This window comes from Oxyura jamaicensis, chromosome 4 (genome assembly GCF_011077185.1).
Source record: "Oxyura jamaicensis isolate SHBP4307 breed ruddy duck chromosome 4, BPBGC_Ojam_1.0, whole genome shotgun sequence".
NCBI lineage: Eukaryota > Metazoa > Chordata > Aves > Anseriformes > Anatidae > Oxyura > Oxyura jamaicensis.
Genome location: NC_048896.1, coordinates 85940863 through 85956167, shown reverse-complemented (window position 1 = coordinate 85956167; position 15305 = coordinate 85940863). Strand labels below are relative to the sequence as shown.

The following is a 15305-nucleotide window of genomic DNA, read 5'->3' as shown; positions in this document are numbered from 1 at the left end:
CACCTCCCTTGACAGCCCCGACCCCCCGTTTCCCCCAGGGCCGGCTCCGGCCGCTCCCTGTGTTGGCGCTGCGGCGGCCGGGTGGCAGTGGGCAGTGCCCGGCTGCTCCGCTCCCCAAATCTAGCACGGGAAGTGGTGCCCAGGGGTACTGCAAAGGGGAACAGGGAGGGAAATCCTGCTGGAGGAGGTAGAGCAGAGCCCTGCAGCTGAGCATCTCCTCTGAATCCTGCTTTCCAAGCCGCTCAAACAGCACTCCCAGAAACAGAAGAATTGAATGAGGAGGTTTTAGGGCATCTATGTACTCACCCAAACCTTCCAGGCCCCCGAGGTGCACTCCGGATCGATAGACTTGTCTCACCCGGTCTCCAGGAAAAAGGCAGCGGGTCACTGTCCTGCCCTGGAGCTCTGCGGGGAAGCTGGGGGTCCCTGTCCCGAGCAGGGCGCATCCAGAAGGCTTGGCAAAAGGGGACAGGCAGGGGGTGGCTTTACGGCTTCCAATGAAGTGGGATTACAATAGCAGCAAGAATGACAAAGTCGGAGTGCAGAGAGAGAACGCCGGGAGAGATGGGCTCGGGAGCTGGCAACGGGCACACCCTGGGCAGTGGGAGACGAGGATGGAGAACTGTCTTCCTTCTCATAAACTAACCCCTAAATCTAGAGACGTAATATGCATACATACACATACATATACATGTACATATAGCATAAGTATATAGACGTACATACATATAAATGTTCGTATAGAATAAGTATATAGACTTAATACACATATATATACATACGTATAAATGTGCATATATTATATTATATATATATAAAGGGAATATATATATATACATAAAGTGAATATTTATATATATAAAGAGAAATGTTGAATGGCACTAACCCTTCTATGAAGAGCAAGGCAGCCTCGGGAGATGAAGGCCGCCCGCCCTCCCGTGCCGCCGGCCTCTTGGGCACTTGGACACCCCGGGGGCAGACGCCCCCCGTGTTCTCCCCGATCCCAGTGCTCCGTCTGGGGGTGCAGGGCGGGGGGATCCTCCCCGCTCCACCGGGAGCCCACGGCGGTGGCTGCAGGGCCGCATCTCCTCCATCCATCCATCCATCCATCCCCGCCGCCCCAGACATGAAAGCTCAACTGCCGCCGCGCTCCGAAGGGGGGAGGGGGGGATGTAATTATTATTAATGATATTAATATAACCGCGATGCCTGCAGAGCCGATTGGCTGCGTGGGCTGCCCTCCGAGCCCGCTGCATCCAATGGCAAGGCAAAGACATGCGGTGGCCAAGCCTCCACCCCGGCTGCTCCCCGTGCGCCGGGGCCGGCCCTGCCGCTCCCCCCGCTCCGGGATTTGCTCCCTAATTGACCTAAATAAGCAGCTCGTGAGTGGCAGCCCCGGGGCGGCGCACTCACACGCACACGCGGGCACACATACACACACACGCACACCCAAACGCACCCGCACGGACAGAGCCCGGCCCCGGCCCCGCCGAGCTCCGCGCCAGCCATCGCGCTGCGAGCCCCCGCAGCATTTGCCTCCGCGCTCCTCCAATAGCAGGATTCCCCCCCTCGCCGTGCACGGCGTTTAACTCGCATGACATTTTTATTTCGTTATTATCGTTTTCGCGCAGAATCTGGCGCCTCCGATGGGTTGTCGGCTTGCTTTTTCCTTTTTTTTTTTTTTTTTTTTTTTTCTCCTTCCCCGTTCCCTTCCCCTCCTCCCCCTCCCCCCTCCCCTCCTAGCTCGCAGGAAATGATGGCAAACCGCGATCTGAAATGATTACTCCGGAAAAAAAACCTTTTATACCAGGAGAGCATCCACGGGGCTAAGCAGAGGCAGGAGGAGGCGGCGGGGCAGAGGGGAGTCGAAGAGACAGCCTCCCGCGGAGCCGGGAACACCTCCCCCCCCCCCCCCCCGTCCCCTTCCCCGTCCCTCCCTCAGCTCCTCTCCGACGATGCCGGACGAAGCGACGGAAAACTCCGGCTCCACCTCCGCCCGCGTCTCGTCCTTCTTCATCGAGGACCTGCTGGGCACCGAGGGCGCTGCGGGCGGCGGGGCGAGGAGAGCGGCTGCGGGCGGAGGCGGCCGCGGGGCTTCGCGCTCCCCGCTGCGCCTCGGAGCCTCGGGCTGCCCGCTCCGCGACGCCGCCGTCGGCTGGTACCGCCGGGCGCACGCCGCCTTCCTGGGCTGCGCCAGCCCCGACAGTAAGTCATTTTTCCCTGCTAGCTCCTTCCCACCGGGCCCTCATGGGGTCTGGGGAGTCGCTGCTTCCCAAGAGGGGCCGGTGCCGCCGCGGTTCCTGGGGAAATGGGAGAGTTGGGGTGCCACCGGGGAGCCCCTCGCAGCCCTCTCCCCCTGCATCTCTCCGGGTTCGGGCTCCTGGGGTAAATCTCCGGAAATGCTCCCAGTGTGACAGGCACCTGGAACCTCCGCCCCTCCTGCTACTCGCCCCAAAATGTAAACAGTTGGGGTTCTTTGCTCGCTTGGAATTTATTTTTCTCTCTCTCTTTTTTTTTTTTTTTTTTTTTTTTTTTTCCCTTACCCTTTTCTCTCTTTTTTTCATGAGAGGGATGTCTAGCTGTTTTAGACTCCCCAGCAACCCGGCAAGCCGGGGCCACGATTCCTAGCAGAGCAGCAAAGATTTGGGAGCCCCGAAGGGCAGCTGGGGCCCCCGCTGCCCCTTCCCGCAGCCTCGGCCTCGCTGCTCTCCGCGGGCAGCGCAGCTCCACGCAGCGCGGCCTGGCATCGCTGGAGAAAAAGCCTCGGTCCCCGGGCACAAATTAACATCTGAAAAAGTTTATGGGCTGCGATCAGTGGTTATTTTTATCCTGATAGAAAAAATATTGTCCCTCGGCGCATCTCTTTGATTCTGTACGAGCCTGTAGAGTTCACACGATTACTCAGTGAGCAGAAGAGGCGTGATTTATAACCCAAAGAGTTTCTTTTTACAGTGATGGGTTTATTGATATTTTTAATTTATCTTAAAAGTACTCCTAGAAGTAGAAAATGACTACCAAAACAACTGTTTCGTCTTCCTGGCTTGTTTTTCTTTTATTTTTTTTCCCTCTGTTCTATAAATACTAGGATATTTTTTTGCCCTTTAAAATGCAATTGGAAAGCACACTGTTGGAAACGCTGGAGACATGCTGAAAGGCAATGTCCCGATATCAGAGTACCTGACCCGAACAATTTGGTTTCTCTAGTTGAGAATATTAAGAGAGAAAATATTTATTTCCCCCCTCCCTTTATATACACACACGTACTAATATGCTTGCCCCACGATACACACACCCCACTATACTTACATATGTACTTGTAAATATATGAGTACATGTATGTGTAAATAGATTTGTATACATATACATGTGTGTGTAAATGTATACATGCACATATGTTTTTAAGTGTAAATTTCTATTATAAAAGTATTTGCATAGTTATGTGCATATGTTCATGTGTGTATACGCTTACATGTATATGCTGGTATTCATGTGTTCAAAACATAAATCAAAGTACATGTATGTTATATATATATTTGATTTTGCATAGGTATGTGTGTACACGCAGATATGTTATTATATCATATCTATACACATAGATATATATACACATACACGTGCATAATCGTGTCCTTATATGCGTATATATGCATGAGATGTAACTTAGGGGTTTGTGCAGGACTGTGCGCACACATCCTCACGGCTGCCGGGAGGGTACGGCAGGACCATAGAGCAGGCCATATAGCAACCCCGGGGCGGGCTCCTCGGCCTCGCCCTCTCCGCGGTGACCCGGGCGGGGGCAGGCGCAACCTCTGGGGTCTCCCCATACCCAGCAGGGGCAATGCCCGGAGCGGGCCGCCCCCTCCCAGCCCTGTCTGTGCCTCTCTCCGCAGCCAGCGACCGGGACTCGCCCGAGCTGCCCGAGGAGACGGTGGAGCGGGCGGGCGGCGGCGGCGGGCGGGCGGCGGCGGTGCGGGGCCCCTCGGGAGGGCGACCGGGGCCCGGAGGCCGTGAGGAAGAGGAAGAGAGAGGCGAGGAGCCGGGCGAGCCTGAGCAGCGAGCGGCCGGCCGCAAGAAGAAGACGCGCACGGTGTTCAGCCGCAGCCAGGTCTTCCAGCTGGAGTCCACCTTCGACGTGAAGCGCTACCTGAGCAGCTCGGAGAGGGCCGGGCTGGCGGCCTCGCTGCACCTCACCGAGACCCAGGTGAAGATCTGGTTCCAGAACCGGCGCAACAAGTGGAAGAGGCAGCTGGCCGCCGACCTGGAGGCGGCCAACCTCTCCCACGCCGCCCAAAGGATAGTGCGGGTCCCCATTTTGTACCACGAGAACTCGCCGGCCAGCGCCTTGGGCTTTACCCTGCCCCACATGTCGCCCCCCTTGGTGGGCTTCTCCAGCGGCGTCAGCTACCCCCTGGGCACCTTCCCCGCCGCCTCCCTCCCCTTCCTACGGTCGCAGATGACAGGACTCGTTTGAGCGCCCACCTGTGCCAGGACCGAGGCCCCCTCGCCCCCACCCCCGGCTTCCAGCTTCCCCCCTTCCCCCCCTCCCCCCGTATCATCCCCACACTTTTTTCTTTCCACTTCCACGTTTCTCTATTTACCGCTTTGGGACATTTTTTTTAAACGTGCAATAAACTCACCGCTGGGGTTAACTCGGAACGACGAGCGGCCGCCGGACACAACCGAGGGGACCCCGGGGACCCCCGGCCATGAGCCGGGAGCCACTCGCTCCACAAGCATCCAAAGAAAACGCGGCCTCGGCCCCGGGGGGACACAGACCGGCGTTTTCTGGGGGGCACCCGCCCCTTTATTCCCCCCCCCCCCCCCCCCCCGAGCGTCAGACGAATGTACGGAACCACCGTGGCCGGGGGCTCTTCCCGGCACCACTGCCCCCACCCCAAAAGACGGCGAAGCCGCGGCCACGGGACCCTCAGCAGCTTCTCCAGGGCCCTTTGTTTTAGCCACTTAATTCCTACAGATTCCCCCCCCCACCCCCTCCATTTTTACTCTAATTTTCATACGATCAATACCCAAGCATGTGCTGATGCCCCCCCGGTCCTTCTCGGTGCAGGCTTTTTGATTTCCAACAACTTGAAGGCAAATTGCTCGAGTGAATTCGCCCCGCTGAAGTCAGAGCTGTGAGGATTTGGTTTCTTTGTTTCCCTTCTATTTCCCAGATAAACTATCCGCTAAAGATACGCGGTGGAAAAAATAATAATATTAATTGAACATTACTGTGTTTTATTAGGTGGATTTGCCTCTTGTTTGGGTCTCCTGAGGAGGTTGAGGAAAACGCACCTCAGCTTTTTCCATCTCTTACGGGGTCGGTTTGTAATCGATTAACAGTTCGCACTGGCAGTTTAAAAAAGAAAGAAAGAAAAATAATCACATGGCGACAGACTGGGGAGTCGTACGGCTAGTTATGCAAGCTAAACTGTAATGTGATATTATATGAAGTATTATGCATGCCAAGCTAGATATTTTTTCCTTTAATAACTGTTTTGTTTCTCCCTCTCTACCCACTGCTAAAATGAACATCGGGTTATTGTTTCCAAAGTTTTTTTTTTTTTTTTTTTTTTTTTTTCCTAATATTACGGGGAAAATGACCTTATAAAACTCAGCCTTGATGGAAGGTCAAGCTTTGTACGTTTTAGGCCATAATCAGGTGTAATTTAACCGACCAGCTCGCAGCACTCGCTGTCCCCGTGGGAAAAACGGGTCCATAGGTCTGCTGGGATACGTGCATGAGGACCTGTCCCGGTGAAGGAAGAGAGATCTAATTCTTACTGTTTCTTACACTTTACATTATGTTTGGAGCGATCTCACGCTTTCGTGTTGTGAAATCGATCGGCGAGATGCGACGGAGCTTCATCTTTGATAGGAAACCCAAGAAGAAGGCTCAAGGGCAGATTTCAACCTCTCCACCGCTTTTTTTTTTTTTTTTTTTTTTTTTTTTTTCCTTCTTTGGCTTGAAACACGGCTCTGGGCATCATGCACAATTGAAGTCAGGACGTTGAAAACCTCAAAACCACTCGAGAAGTAAAATAATAATAATAATAGATGTGTATTGTGGGCTCCTGAGAAAAGCGTTAAATTGCCGGGATGCTCATTTCGACTCCAGCCTCGGCTTTGGGAGCTGTATTTTTTTTATTATTATTATTATTTTTCCCACTGCTCTGAAATTCCTCGTCTCTCTCCGGGAGGGCTTCTCCAGCTGTTTGCTTTGCATAGCCGGGAAACTCCCGCTTCTGGAGCGAAAACTTTTTAAAGCTGTTGATCTGAACCCAGAAAGGGGAAGGGGGATGGGGAGCGGCGGGGTGGGGGTCCCGAAGCCCCCGGCGGGATTCGGGGGGACTTCAGCCTTTTAATGTGCAGAGGGGGTGGCTTTGGGCGACGTCGCTTCCTCTCGGCTCACCGCTTGGTTTGGTACCGTTCAGAGTCTGGCTATGCCTAGAGGAAAACGGCCAGAGCCTTTCCCCGTCCTATCCAGCTCCCCAGCTCTCCCAGCGTTACCTACTGGAGCAAAATCCTAATTCCCTACGGTCATATTAGAGTAGATTGTAACTCAGCGAGAAACTGAACACGCCTGCCACTCTCCACATGCCTTCTCTTTGGAGTAACATATATTATTATACTTCTGATTCTACTAAATATTATTTTCTTGAAATTAAGGATCTGGCAGGGCTAAATAATCAATCGGATTTTTAAAATGTGTTTTGACATTACTTTGTTTGTTTTTTAAAGACTTGCTGATTATATCAATAAACATTTTTTTTTTTTGTTATACACTGTATTTGTAACTTATGACCATAGTAAAATATTAAAAGGTGCAAGTGGTGAATTCATCTTACAAAAAAGTGCTTACTTATGCCTTATTCTGTATCTGCAGGAAGTGCTTTATTAAAAGTATATACTGAAAGTAGGAACACAAACACCTCAGGTTTCTTTACCTAGTCGATTTTTAACTACTCTTTTTATTGTACCTGATGGCAAGAAAATTGCAGGATGTACAGAAACAGCTAGCAGAAGACGTGGCCACTGACTAATATACATTGGTAATTTTAAAGCAGGCAAAAAAAGAGCCCAACCACAAATCACGAGAACAGATTTCTGTCAGTTTTCTTCTCTCTGTATATGTCTATTAAACAAATCAAAGAGGTAAGTAAGAGTTACTCTTTGTGATTCTTCTGCAAACAGAACGCTATAAGAAATATGTTGGCAGACTGTAAAGCCCAAAGTAGTTTCACAAACGCTGTTTGCGACATATAGAGACATACGTTGCTGTTTTATAGATCAAAGCAACCTCAGAATAGCTTTAAAATAAATCCAGTTATACTACAGCTGTAATATTATTATGCAGCATAAATCCTTGTCTGTTGACATTTATTTAATGAATGTTGCTACAACAGCTTAGCTAGATGGCACTCCAGAGGCGAGGCTAAGGAAAACCTTGCCAGACTACTCACAAAGATAACTTGTGCTTATTGGAAGCTAATAAAAATAATTAGTGAAAAAGTGATTTTTAAACTTTTTTTAAGCAAACAAAAAAAATCAAAATACAGTACGAACTGCCCCCCCCCCCTCCCCCCGAAATAAACATGTATAGCTGCTCTAAGATGTTATTATTAATTACACTTTAAATGAAAGTGATCAATATGCTGAAAAGCACCTTGTTACAAGGCTGCTTTGCAAATGGGACAGTACTCACCGGCTTAAGATGGCCTATAACTTTTCTCCTAGGCAGGGGTCTAAAATATTCATGCAAATCAATACTTAATAAACCTCATAGGTGCGCCCTGGCTCCACCGTTGAACAATATATTTGGATCGATTTTTTTTTTTTTTTTCCTCTCTTTTATACTGCATTATCTTGGAAGAGACTGTCTCTTCCCCCTGCGAACACGTCAGCCTGGCGGGGTGAGCACGCCACGTCTCGCCATCGATCGGGGCCTCGCTGCAGACTGAAGCGTCCTGGCAGGATTAGTGCTCTCTGCCTCGAATTAGATCTAGGCAATTTTCTTGCATTTCTCATCCCATTCCCAATGAATGCCACTTTACGACGGACTTCTTAATGCTTCATTTAACTATCCTGAGGTTCTCAACTCTTCTTACCGATCCTATATTTTAATTTCTGTGTACAGAGATGCATGAATATCTGCATGTATTATGAAAATCTGGACTTGTGATAAGAATGTCAAACTTTTTTTTTTCTTTTCTTTTCTTTTCTTTTCTTTTCTTTTCTTTTCTTTTCTTTTCTTTTCTTTTCTTTTCTTTTCTTTTCTTTTCTTTTCTTTTCTTTTCTTTTCTTTTCTTTTCTCTTCTCTTCTCTTCTCTTCTCTTCTCTTCTCTTCTCTTCTCTTCTCTTCTCTTCTCTTCTCTTCTCTTCTCTTCTTTTCTTTTGCTTTTACCCCTAGTTCTTTTCTTCTACTATCAATTCTACTTTCTTCTTGGTTCTTCCCATTTCTTCTCTATTCTTCTACTTTCTTCTGTATTCTACTTTCTTCTGTATTCTGTCTTCTTTCTTCCTATCTACCTATATATCTATCTACTTATCTATCATCTGTCTATCTCTTTTATCTTCTTTTTCTCTTCTCTCTCTTCCTCTTCTCTCTATTCTTCCTCTTCTCTTTATTCTCTCTTCTTTCCGTCTTTAGGAACCCCAGTCTGTTGAACAGCCAGGACTTACGTTATTCAGAAATCCCCTCTAGAATTTTACTGCACACCTCTCGTATCAAGTGCAGAGGTTGCAGGAAGGCAATTTAACCGAGGACTTTGGACTGAATTAACAAAAGATTTCCAAAAGGGATGCGGCAGGGCCCCATCCTGCCTATGTCCTGCACCTCGGGAGTGAGGGAATCGGCCTGGTACACCTAGCTCCCCCCCCCCCCCCCCCAAAAAAAAAAAAAAAAAAAAGCCTGTTTATGCGTGACACTTGTAGCTGCCTTCCTACGGGAAACCTTTTTCTTCCCCGTCCCTCCCCGCCCCTGTACCTGGCATACGCGGGCGATGGCCCTGTACCTGGAGGCGGAGGTGGGGGGGGGGCTGTACCCTCGAATTTCCACCGCGGGGTGGAGGAGAAGGACATCACAGTGGTAATCGGCAATTAATATCCAGCTAGTGCTGAACTGCAAGGTCGGGTTTATTTGAGGGACCTGCAACACTATCGCAAAACCGCCGTTTGTTTATTTATTTATTTATTTATTTATTTATTTATTTATTATTCCATTTTATTATTTTTTTAATGACCTTTTTATTTTCAGGCAGCTCTTTTGGTTTGGATCCGCTCACCCCTGCTGTGTACTGGGAGAGGAGTGGGGACTCTAAGGACTTCTTCGAGGTCCTGGTGCGGCCGTACTTATTTGCAAGGGGGTGTGAAATCCAGATAAGGCCTATTTTATCCTCCAGCACACCGGGGGATGAAATAATCTCGATCCCGTAAGCCAAGCAAAACTGGACTCTTTAGCTTTTCTGTAGAATCTAATCAGATTTCGTGTCAGTGACTTTTAGTTTTAGATTTTTTTTTCCTGCTCTGAGCTGAAATGGAAATAAAGATATGCATACTGTCTGGTTTCTCGTAAAAAGCTTTCCCAGGAAAAGGTTTCAGCTTGACGTGAGCTGCTAATACAGGAATATATTATTCAAAGATAAAAACCTGCTCTCCTGCGCTGTCGCCGCCCGTTAGCGGACTTCCTTGCACGACATGTCGCAGACGACAGTATCGCTCCGAGATAGAGCGCAAATGAAGCGCAGGATTTAAAAGTACCGCTAGCGGAAAATCTCTGCAGGAAAATGTGTAAAAAAAACTACTGTAGGATTTATTTATTTATTTGTTTATTTATTTATTTATTTATTTTTGTCGGAGTGACTGTGCGCCTTGTCCGTCGGCCTTTTGGGGCCGGGGCAGGGAATTGCTTTGTGTGGAGCGGAGACTTGGCCAAAATCTCCACCCCAAACCCCCAAACACTTCCAGCCTCTGCCCTAGGCTCTCCCCACGACCAAGGAGCCAATGAATTGGAAAAAAGTCCCTGACTTTTGGCAAGGTCTCTCGCCCAGCTGCCCCGTCGGACACCATTTTCCCCCCCCCCCTCGGGTGCCCCAAACGGGGGGGGGGGGGGGGGGCCCCCCCCCCCCCCGGGGGCCCGCCCCCCTCCCCCCCCCCCCCGCCCCCATCCCCCCCCAGCCTCTGCAGGAGACCACTTGGCGGTCTGCAGGATTGCAACCTGTCGGCGTGCGGAACCCGCACTTTATTCCCCTCTGAAGATGACGGAGACCCTAAGAGAGGGCGTGAGGTACGGATTTGGCTTGTAGGACCCGCTGCGGGGGGGGGGGGGGGGGGGCAGCGGCCGCCCCCATCCTCTTGTTGCCATTGAGTTGCCAAAAAACTTGGGGAGCTGCGGGGCTGAGCTGCGCTCCCTTCCTGCGCACAGCTTGCCAGGGAAAAGGTAGGGAGGCCAAATGGGTCTGGGAAAGGAGGCAGACTTCTCCCGACGGGGTGCTACTGGGACAGGGTCTGTGTCTGCCAGGGCTGGCCTTGGGCTGCTCGGAGGGGCGCAGGGGGCCGCGGTGTAATAAAACGAGGAGGCAAAGCTCCTTCTTCAATTTCCTTCTAATTTTCTGCCTTCTTCAAATTGTCCTTTTTATTCCAAGAAAATGTCTTTTAGGAAAACACACTGAGAAGTCGATGAATTTGTTCTTTTATGCGGATTTTTTTTTTTTTTCGGGACGAAGAGGGAAATAATTTGCAGCAAAGACAGATGTGAGCACCTGGGACGTGGCTACCTCTCCCCTTTCCAGGGAGAGGGAAAAGAGGCCGGGACAGCAGCGCAGGGGCTCGGACCGACCTGATCTTGCATCCAAATGCTCCACTCTCCGAGTTGTGCCAGCTGACACGGAATAATGTAATTTATCTTCTCAGCTTCTTCCCATTTCGCACCACTCCTCCCTTCCCTCGCCCTGTCGCTCTCCCTTAACGGGACGTTTCTCCCCACCAGAACCGCCAGCTTGTATAGGAGGTTGCAAGACAAATACAACGACCTTGGGCGTTTGGCCAATGACCGTGTTAATGGAATACGGGACGTTTTATTTATTTATTTATTTATTTTGCCTGGTGGAAAAAATACAGCTCTCCAGCAGACGGCTGCATTAAAATCTGAGTGCATTTATAAAGCGAAACAAATTTTCATGAAAAAGAGCTGAAACCCGCTCTCCCAAGAACCAGTGCTTTAAAGATTAACACAGTCCAAAGCCTTAAAAGATGCCCTGAATTTAGCTCACGGAATCTTCGGCATCACAATATTTAAGAGCCTGTCAGTACTTCTATTGTCAACTCTTTTTCAAGGGCTTCTCGCTTGCCCTCAGCACTTTTCGTGGTGGAAACATCGAGACTCGGACTAAAAGGCCTCCTAAAAGCCGGTTACAAACATTCGCTGGACTTTACAAAGGGGCTCAGGGGAGGAAAGGGTTCCCTGTGCCCTGCAGCTAATGGCTGCCCTTGGTTTTAAGACATTGCGATGTTGGTAGGTGGTGGAGAGCAAAAGTTCTCCAGACACCACACAAACGCACAAATCCTTCCCCGAGACCCGAGGAGCATCGGGAGCGCTTGCTCCAATAACACATTTCCTCTAGCTTCCAAAAGGTGCAGGATCTAGCACAATTTTTAGCTTTCAGAAACTACAGAAGAGCTGCGCAGACCCGCGGGGGGGATTTCGGGGTAACCTTCACCACGGGGTTCCTCGGGAAGAAAGGGGCTCCCTTTCGCCTATAGGACCCCGCGAAGCTGCAGTGACTGCGCATCCATTGCTCCCTTCCCTGTCTATTACTCCTTTCTACTCTTCCTCCCTCTTCTGCTTCTTAAATCTCATTTTCCGTCCTTTTTTAATTATTATTATTATTTTCGCTACTTTATCTCTTTCCTCTCTCCACTCAGTGAAGGTTCTCACTTGCTGCCTCCTTCCTCTTGATGACCCCCCTCTATCAGTCATCCCCTATCATATTTTTGTCCTCTCCACCTCTCTGCCCTCTTTCGTTTTCCAGATCCCCTTCTTTCCCCATCCTGCCTTCCCAAAGACCCATTCCCTCTTTCTCATTTCCATCCCTCTCCCCCCATCCCTCTCTTTATCCTCCACCCCAGAGCCCTCCGCCCTACCATCCCACCTTTCCATCGCTCTTTGCCGTGGGTCCCACTCTACCCCGTCCCTCCAGCAGCGAAAGTCCGGAGCTGGGGGGCAGCCAACCCTGCCCTGTGCAGGGCCACCCCCTCGGGGCACACCTCATCCACAGTAAGGAAAGAGGCACTTTGGCGTGCTGCCCTCCCCCCTCCCCCCCCAAAATAATAATAATATTAGTAATAATAATAATAATAATCCTCTTCGCTTCCTTCCAGCTCCTGCTCCTTTCTCTTCTCCCTCTCTCCTTCTACCTCTTGCCTTCCTCTCTCCCTCCCCTGCACCGCTCCCCCCTTCCTCAGTCCTTTGGCTCCCTCTAGCTCCATCCCCTCCCTCTGCCGCCCCGACCCCTCCTCCTACTCCCCCTAGTCCCCATCCCTCCCTCCGCTCCGGCTCCCTCCCTCCGCAGCCAGTCCTGCGGCTCGGGTCGGCTCGGCTCAGAGCGGCTCGGCTCGGCTCGCCATGGTGCAGCTCGGGGGCGGCCGCGGAGCCCCACCACAGGCCCCAGCCGCTCCACCGGCTTTCAGCATCGACAGTATCCTGCAGCCCGGCCCCCGGCGCCCGGCCCGGGAGCAGGGCAGAGCCCGCTGCGTGCTGCCGGAGGAGGAGGAGGATGAGGAGGAGGAAGATGAAGAAGAAGGGCCTGCGGAGCGAGACCCCAATAAAGCCTCCAGCGACTCGGGTACAGAGCCGGCCGCACGTGTCGCACGTCGGGTGGCAGCCCGATCCTCAGCCCGGCCCGTCGGGGGATGCCCAGGGGGTCCCAGCGCCGCCGGGCCGGGACCGCGCCCTGGAGGCTCGGGTGGGGCGCGGGCACGAACACACATACACAGACACACACACAGCTTTTAGATGCTGCAGCGGGAGGAGGAGGAGCTCGTCCCCTCTCCTCAGCGCTCAGCCCCTAGGGGCAGCCGGGCCGTGAGTGCATGCGGGGCGGGGGCTTGGGGGTTGGCGGCGGCGGGGGGGGGGGGGGGGGGGGGAGGTGATGATTCTGTGCTTTGCTGTTGCAGGCAGCGTGACGCTGTGCTTTGCCGTTGCAGGCAGCGAGCCCCGCCGGCTGCGGGCAGAGGGGTCGGGCCTTGGGCTCCGTCCGGGGACAGACGGCATCGTCGCGTTGTCGCCGCTCCCCGCGGAGGGACCGCGCGGTCCCCGGCAGCCGTCGCCGAGGGATGCCGGGGGTTGCGGCGGGGAGAGCGGCAGGTCGCTGGCGGTGGGAGGCAAGAAGAAGACGAGGACCATCTTCTCCAAGAGCCAGGTCTTCCAGCTGGAGTCCACCTTCGACGTGAAGCGCTACCTGAGCAGTGCCGAGCGGGCCGGGCTGGCGGCCGCGCTGCACCTCACCGAAACCCAGGTGAAGATCTGGTTCCAGAACCGGCGCAACAAGCTCAAGAGACAGATGTCGGCCGAGCCCGAGGCTCCGGGGCCAGGGCCGGGGCAAGCGGAGCATCCCCGGGAACCGCCACCCCTGGCTGCCTCCGCAGCTGTGTCCCTGCCGGCCCTTTACAAGGACAGCACCCTGCTCAGTCGCTGCCTGCTGCCTTTCCCCTTCCCTCTGCTCTACCCGGGCAGCGCCATCCCTTACCTCTGCCTCCCCGGCCCGGGCAAACACTTCAGCTTGCTGGATGGGGACGTATAGCCTCGCCCCCCGGCTTCCCCCTTTCCCTTTGCCGGGGGCGGCACCAATGGCATTTATGCCCCAGTCCGATCTGTGGTGGGGTGTCAGCCTTCTCCCCGATCCGTGGCATCCGCTCCCCTTCCCACGGAGGGGATGTCCGGGCTGCCCCCGCGTGTCCGTGGACAGCCCACACGTTGTCAGAGCTCTCGCAGTGCTCTTCCTCTGGGCAGGATGGAGGAGAGAACGGAGGTGCCAAAGAAACCGGGCTATGTTCTGCCTCCCTCCCTCCGAAATTATCCCGTGCCCGGTATTTCAGGGGAGCCGATGCCCTGCCTCGGCCCATGTGGACGGTGCACTGAGGACGGTCCATTCCTGTCCCTGAGACCTGGCAGTCCCGATCAGTACAGCCTGCTCAGCCCCGAGGCTGCCATTGGCTCCCCTCTCAGACTCTAATATCCCTCCGATTAACTTCTCCCCATTTTTGACATGATCAATATATACACACCTTTCTAAATCTGGTTCGCAAACTGTGGCTTCTCAAATCCCCCCCCTACACCCCCCCCAACAAAACAATCCCTCTTCATATTTTATTTTATTTTATTTTATTTTATTTTATTTTATTTTATTTTATTTTATTATTTTATTTTATTTTTTGTTAACTGGTTCTCAATTCGTGGCCTGTCTGATGTTTCTGCAGAACAAGACAAGCTCCCTCTCATACTCCTTGTGCTAACCCTGCTTCTCTGCTCCCCGAAAGCTCATGGGATAATTTTATCTGCTACCCTAGAGTAACAAAATGCTTTTTATCACCCCCCATAGATTTCCAAACGCATTTGTATTCTTTTGGTTTCCGAGTTCACACACTTTATATTCAGAGTTGGGAAATAAAACTTTTCTATCAGAAAGCTGAAATGCATGCCTTTTCAATACAGTCGCTACTAGGCATTGCCAAAAGAAAGACGTTTCCTAGACGTTTTTATTTTTAAAATAAAAATTAAAAATACAACTGTCGTATTACGAAATTCACCAGTGCGTGCGAAAACGGGCGAATTATCGCGTTTCCAAGTGAGGAAAAAAAGAAAAAGAAAAAGATAGGTATTTCAGCTGGACAAGCACAGGTTTCTCTCCCTTTCCCCACTCTCCTTCCATGTTTATTTCCGCGGACAAGCAGCACAGGTGAGCAATGGGCCCCCGTGCAGACGCCTGGGTCAGCCCGGCGTGGCGGTGCTGGCACAAGCGGGAGTCCTGAGGCTGCTGCTCAGAGCAGTTTTTGGTGATTTCCTTCCCAGCCGGGAAAACTCTGCTGAAGGGACTGTCACCGGGTGCCATGTAGCTGGGGAGCGGGTGCCAAGGCTCCTCTGAGCCTGCCGAGCTCCGGAGTGCAACGCTGAGCGACTCCGGGGTGGCTTTCTCCCCGTCGCGATTTGCGAGCGTTGGTTGACCTCTCTCTTTTTAATCAGTTTCGAATTCGTGTCAAGGAGCAGGAGGAGTCTCTCAGGGTGCCCTTGATCTGGAAAAAAAAAAAAA

The 15305-nt window shown here is 51.9% G+C and overlaps 2 protein-coding genes across 3 annotated transcripts; both read left to right on the top strand.

Moving 5' to 3' along the window:
- The first annotated feature begins 1291 nt into the window (after positions 1–1291).
- HMX1 (H6 family homeobox 1) lies at positions 1292–5377 on the top strand. Its single transcript, XM_035325946.1, has 2 exons — positions 1292–2205; positions 3891–5377. The coding sequence occupies exons 1-2, from the start codon at positions 1956–1958 to the stop codon at positions 4469–4471; spliced, it is 831 nt and encodes a 276-aa protein (XP_035181837.1). The 5' UTR covers positions 1292–1955; the 3' UTR covers positions 4472–5377.
- Positions 5378–12562: 7185 nt separating this feature from the next.
- LOC118166791 (homeobox protein HMX2-like) lies at positions 12563–14870 on the top strand. 2 transcript variants are annotated; one of them, XM_035325945.1, is made up of 2 exons: positions 12563–12842; positions 13204–14870. In XM_035325945.1, the coding sequence occupies exons 1-2, from the start codon at positions 12623–12625 to the stop codon at positions 13797–13799; spliced, it is 816 nt and encodes a 271-aa protein (XP_035181836.1). In that variant the 5' UTR covers positions 12563–12622; the 3' UTR covers positions 13800–14870. The 2 variants fall into 2 exon arrangements, with proteins under 2 accessions (XP_035181836.1, XP_035181835.1); XM_035325944.1 differs by having other exon boundaries at positions 13174–14870.
- The last annotated feature ends 435 nt before the right edge of the window (positions 14871–15305 follow it).

Excerpts from the sequence above, each read along its gene's own strand:
- LOC118166791 (XM_035325944.1), top strand. The coding sequence starts at position 12,623 with ATGGTGCAGCTCGGGGGCGGCCGCGGAGCCCCACCACAGGCCCCAGCC. Across the intron at positions 12,843-13,173 it reads TAAAGCCTCCAGCGACTCGG|GCAGCGTGACGCTGTGCTTT; the intron begins GTACAGAGCCGG and ends TTGCTGTTGCAG.
- HMX1 (XM_035325946.1), top strand. The coding sequence starts at position 1,956 with ATGCCGGACGAAGCGACGGAAAACTCCGGCTCCACCTCCGCCCGCGTC. Across the intron at positions 2,206-3,890 it reads GGGCTGCGCCAGCCCCGACA|CCAGCGACCGGGACTCGCCC; the intron begins GTAAGTCATTTT and ends CTCTCTCCGCAG.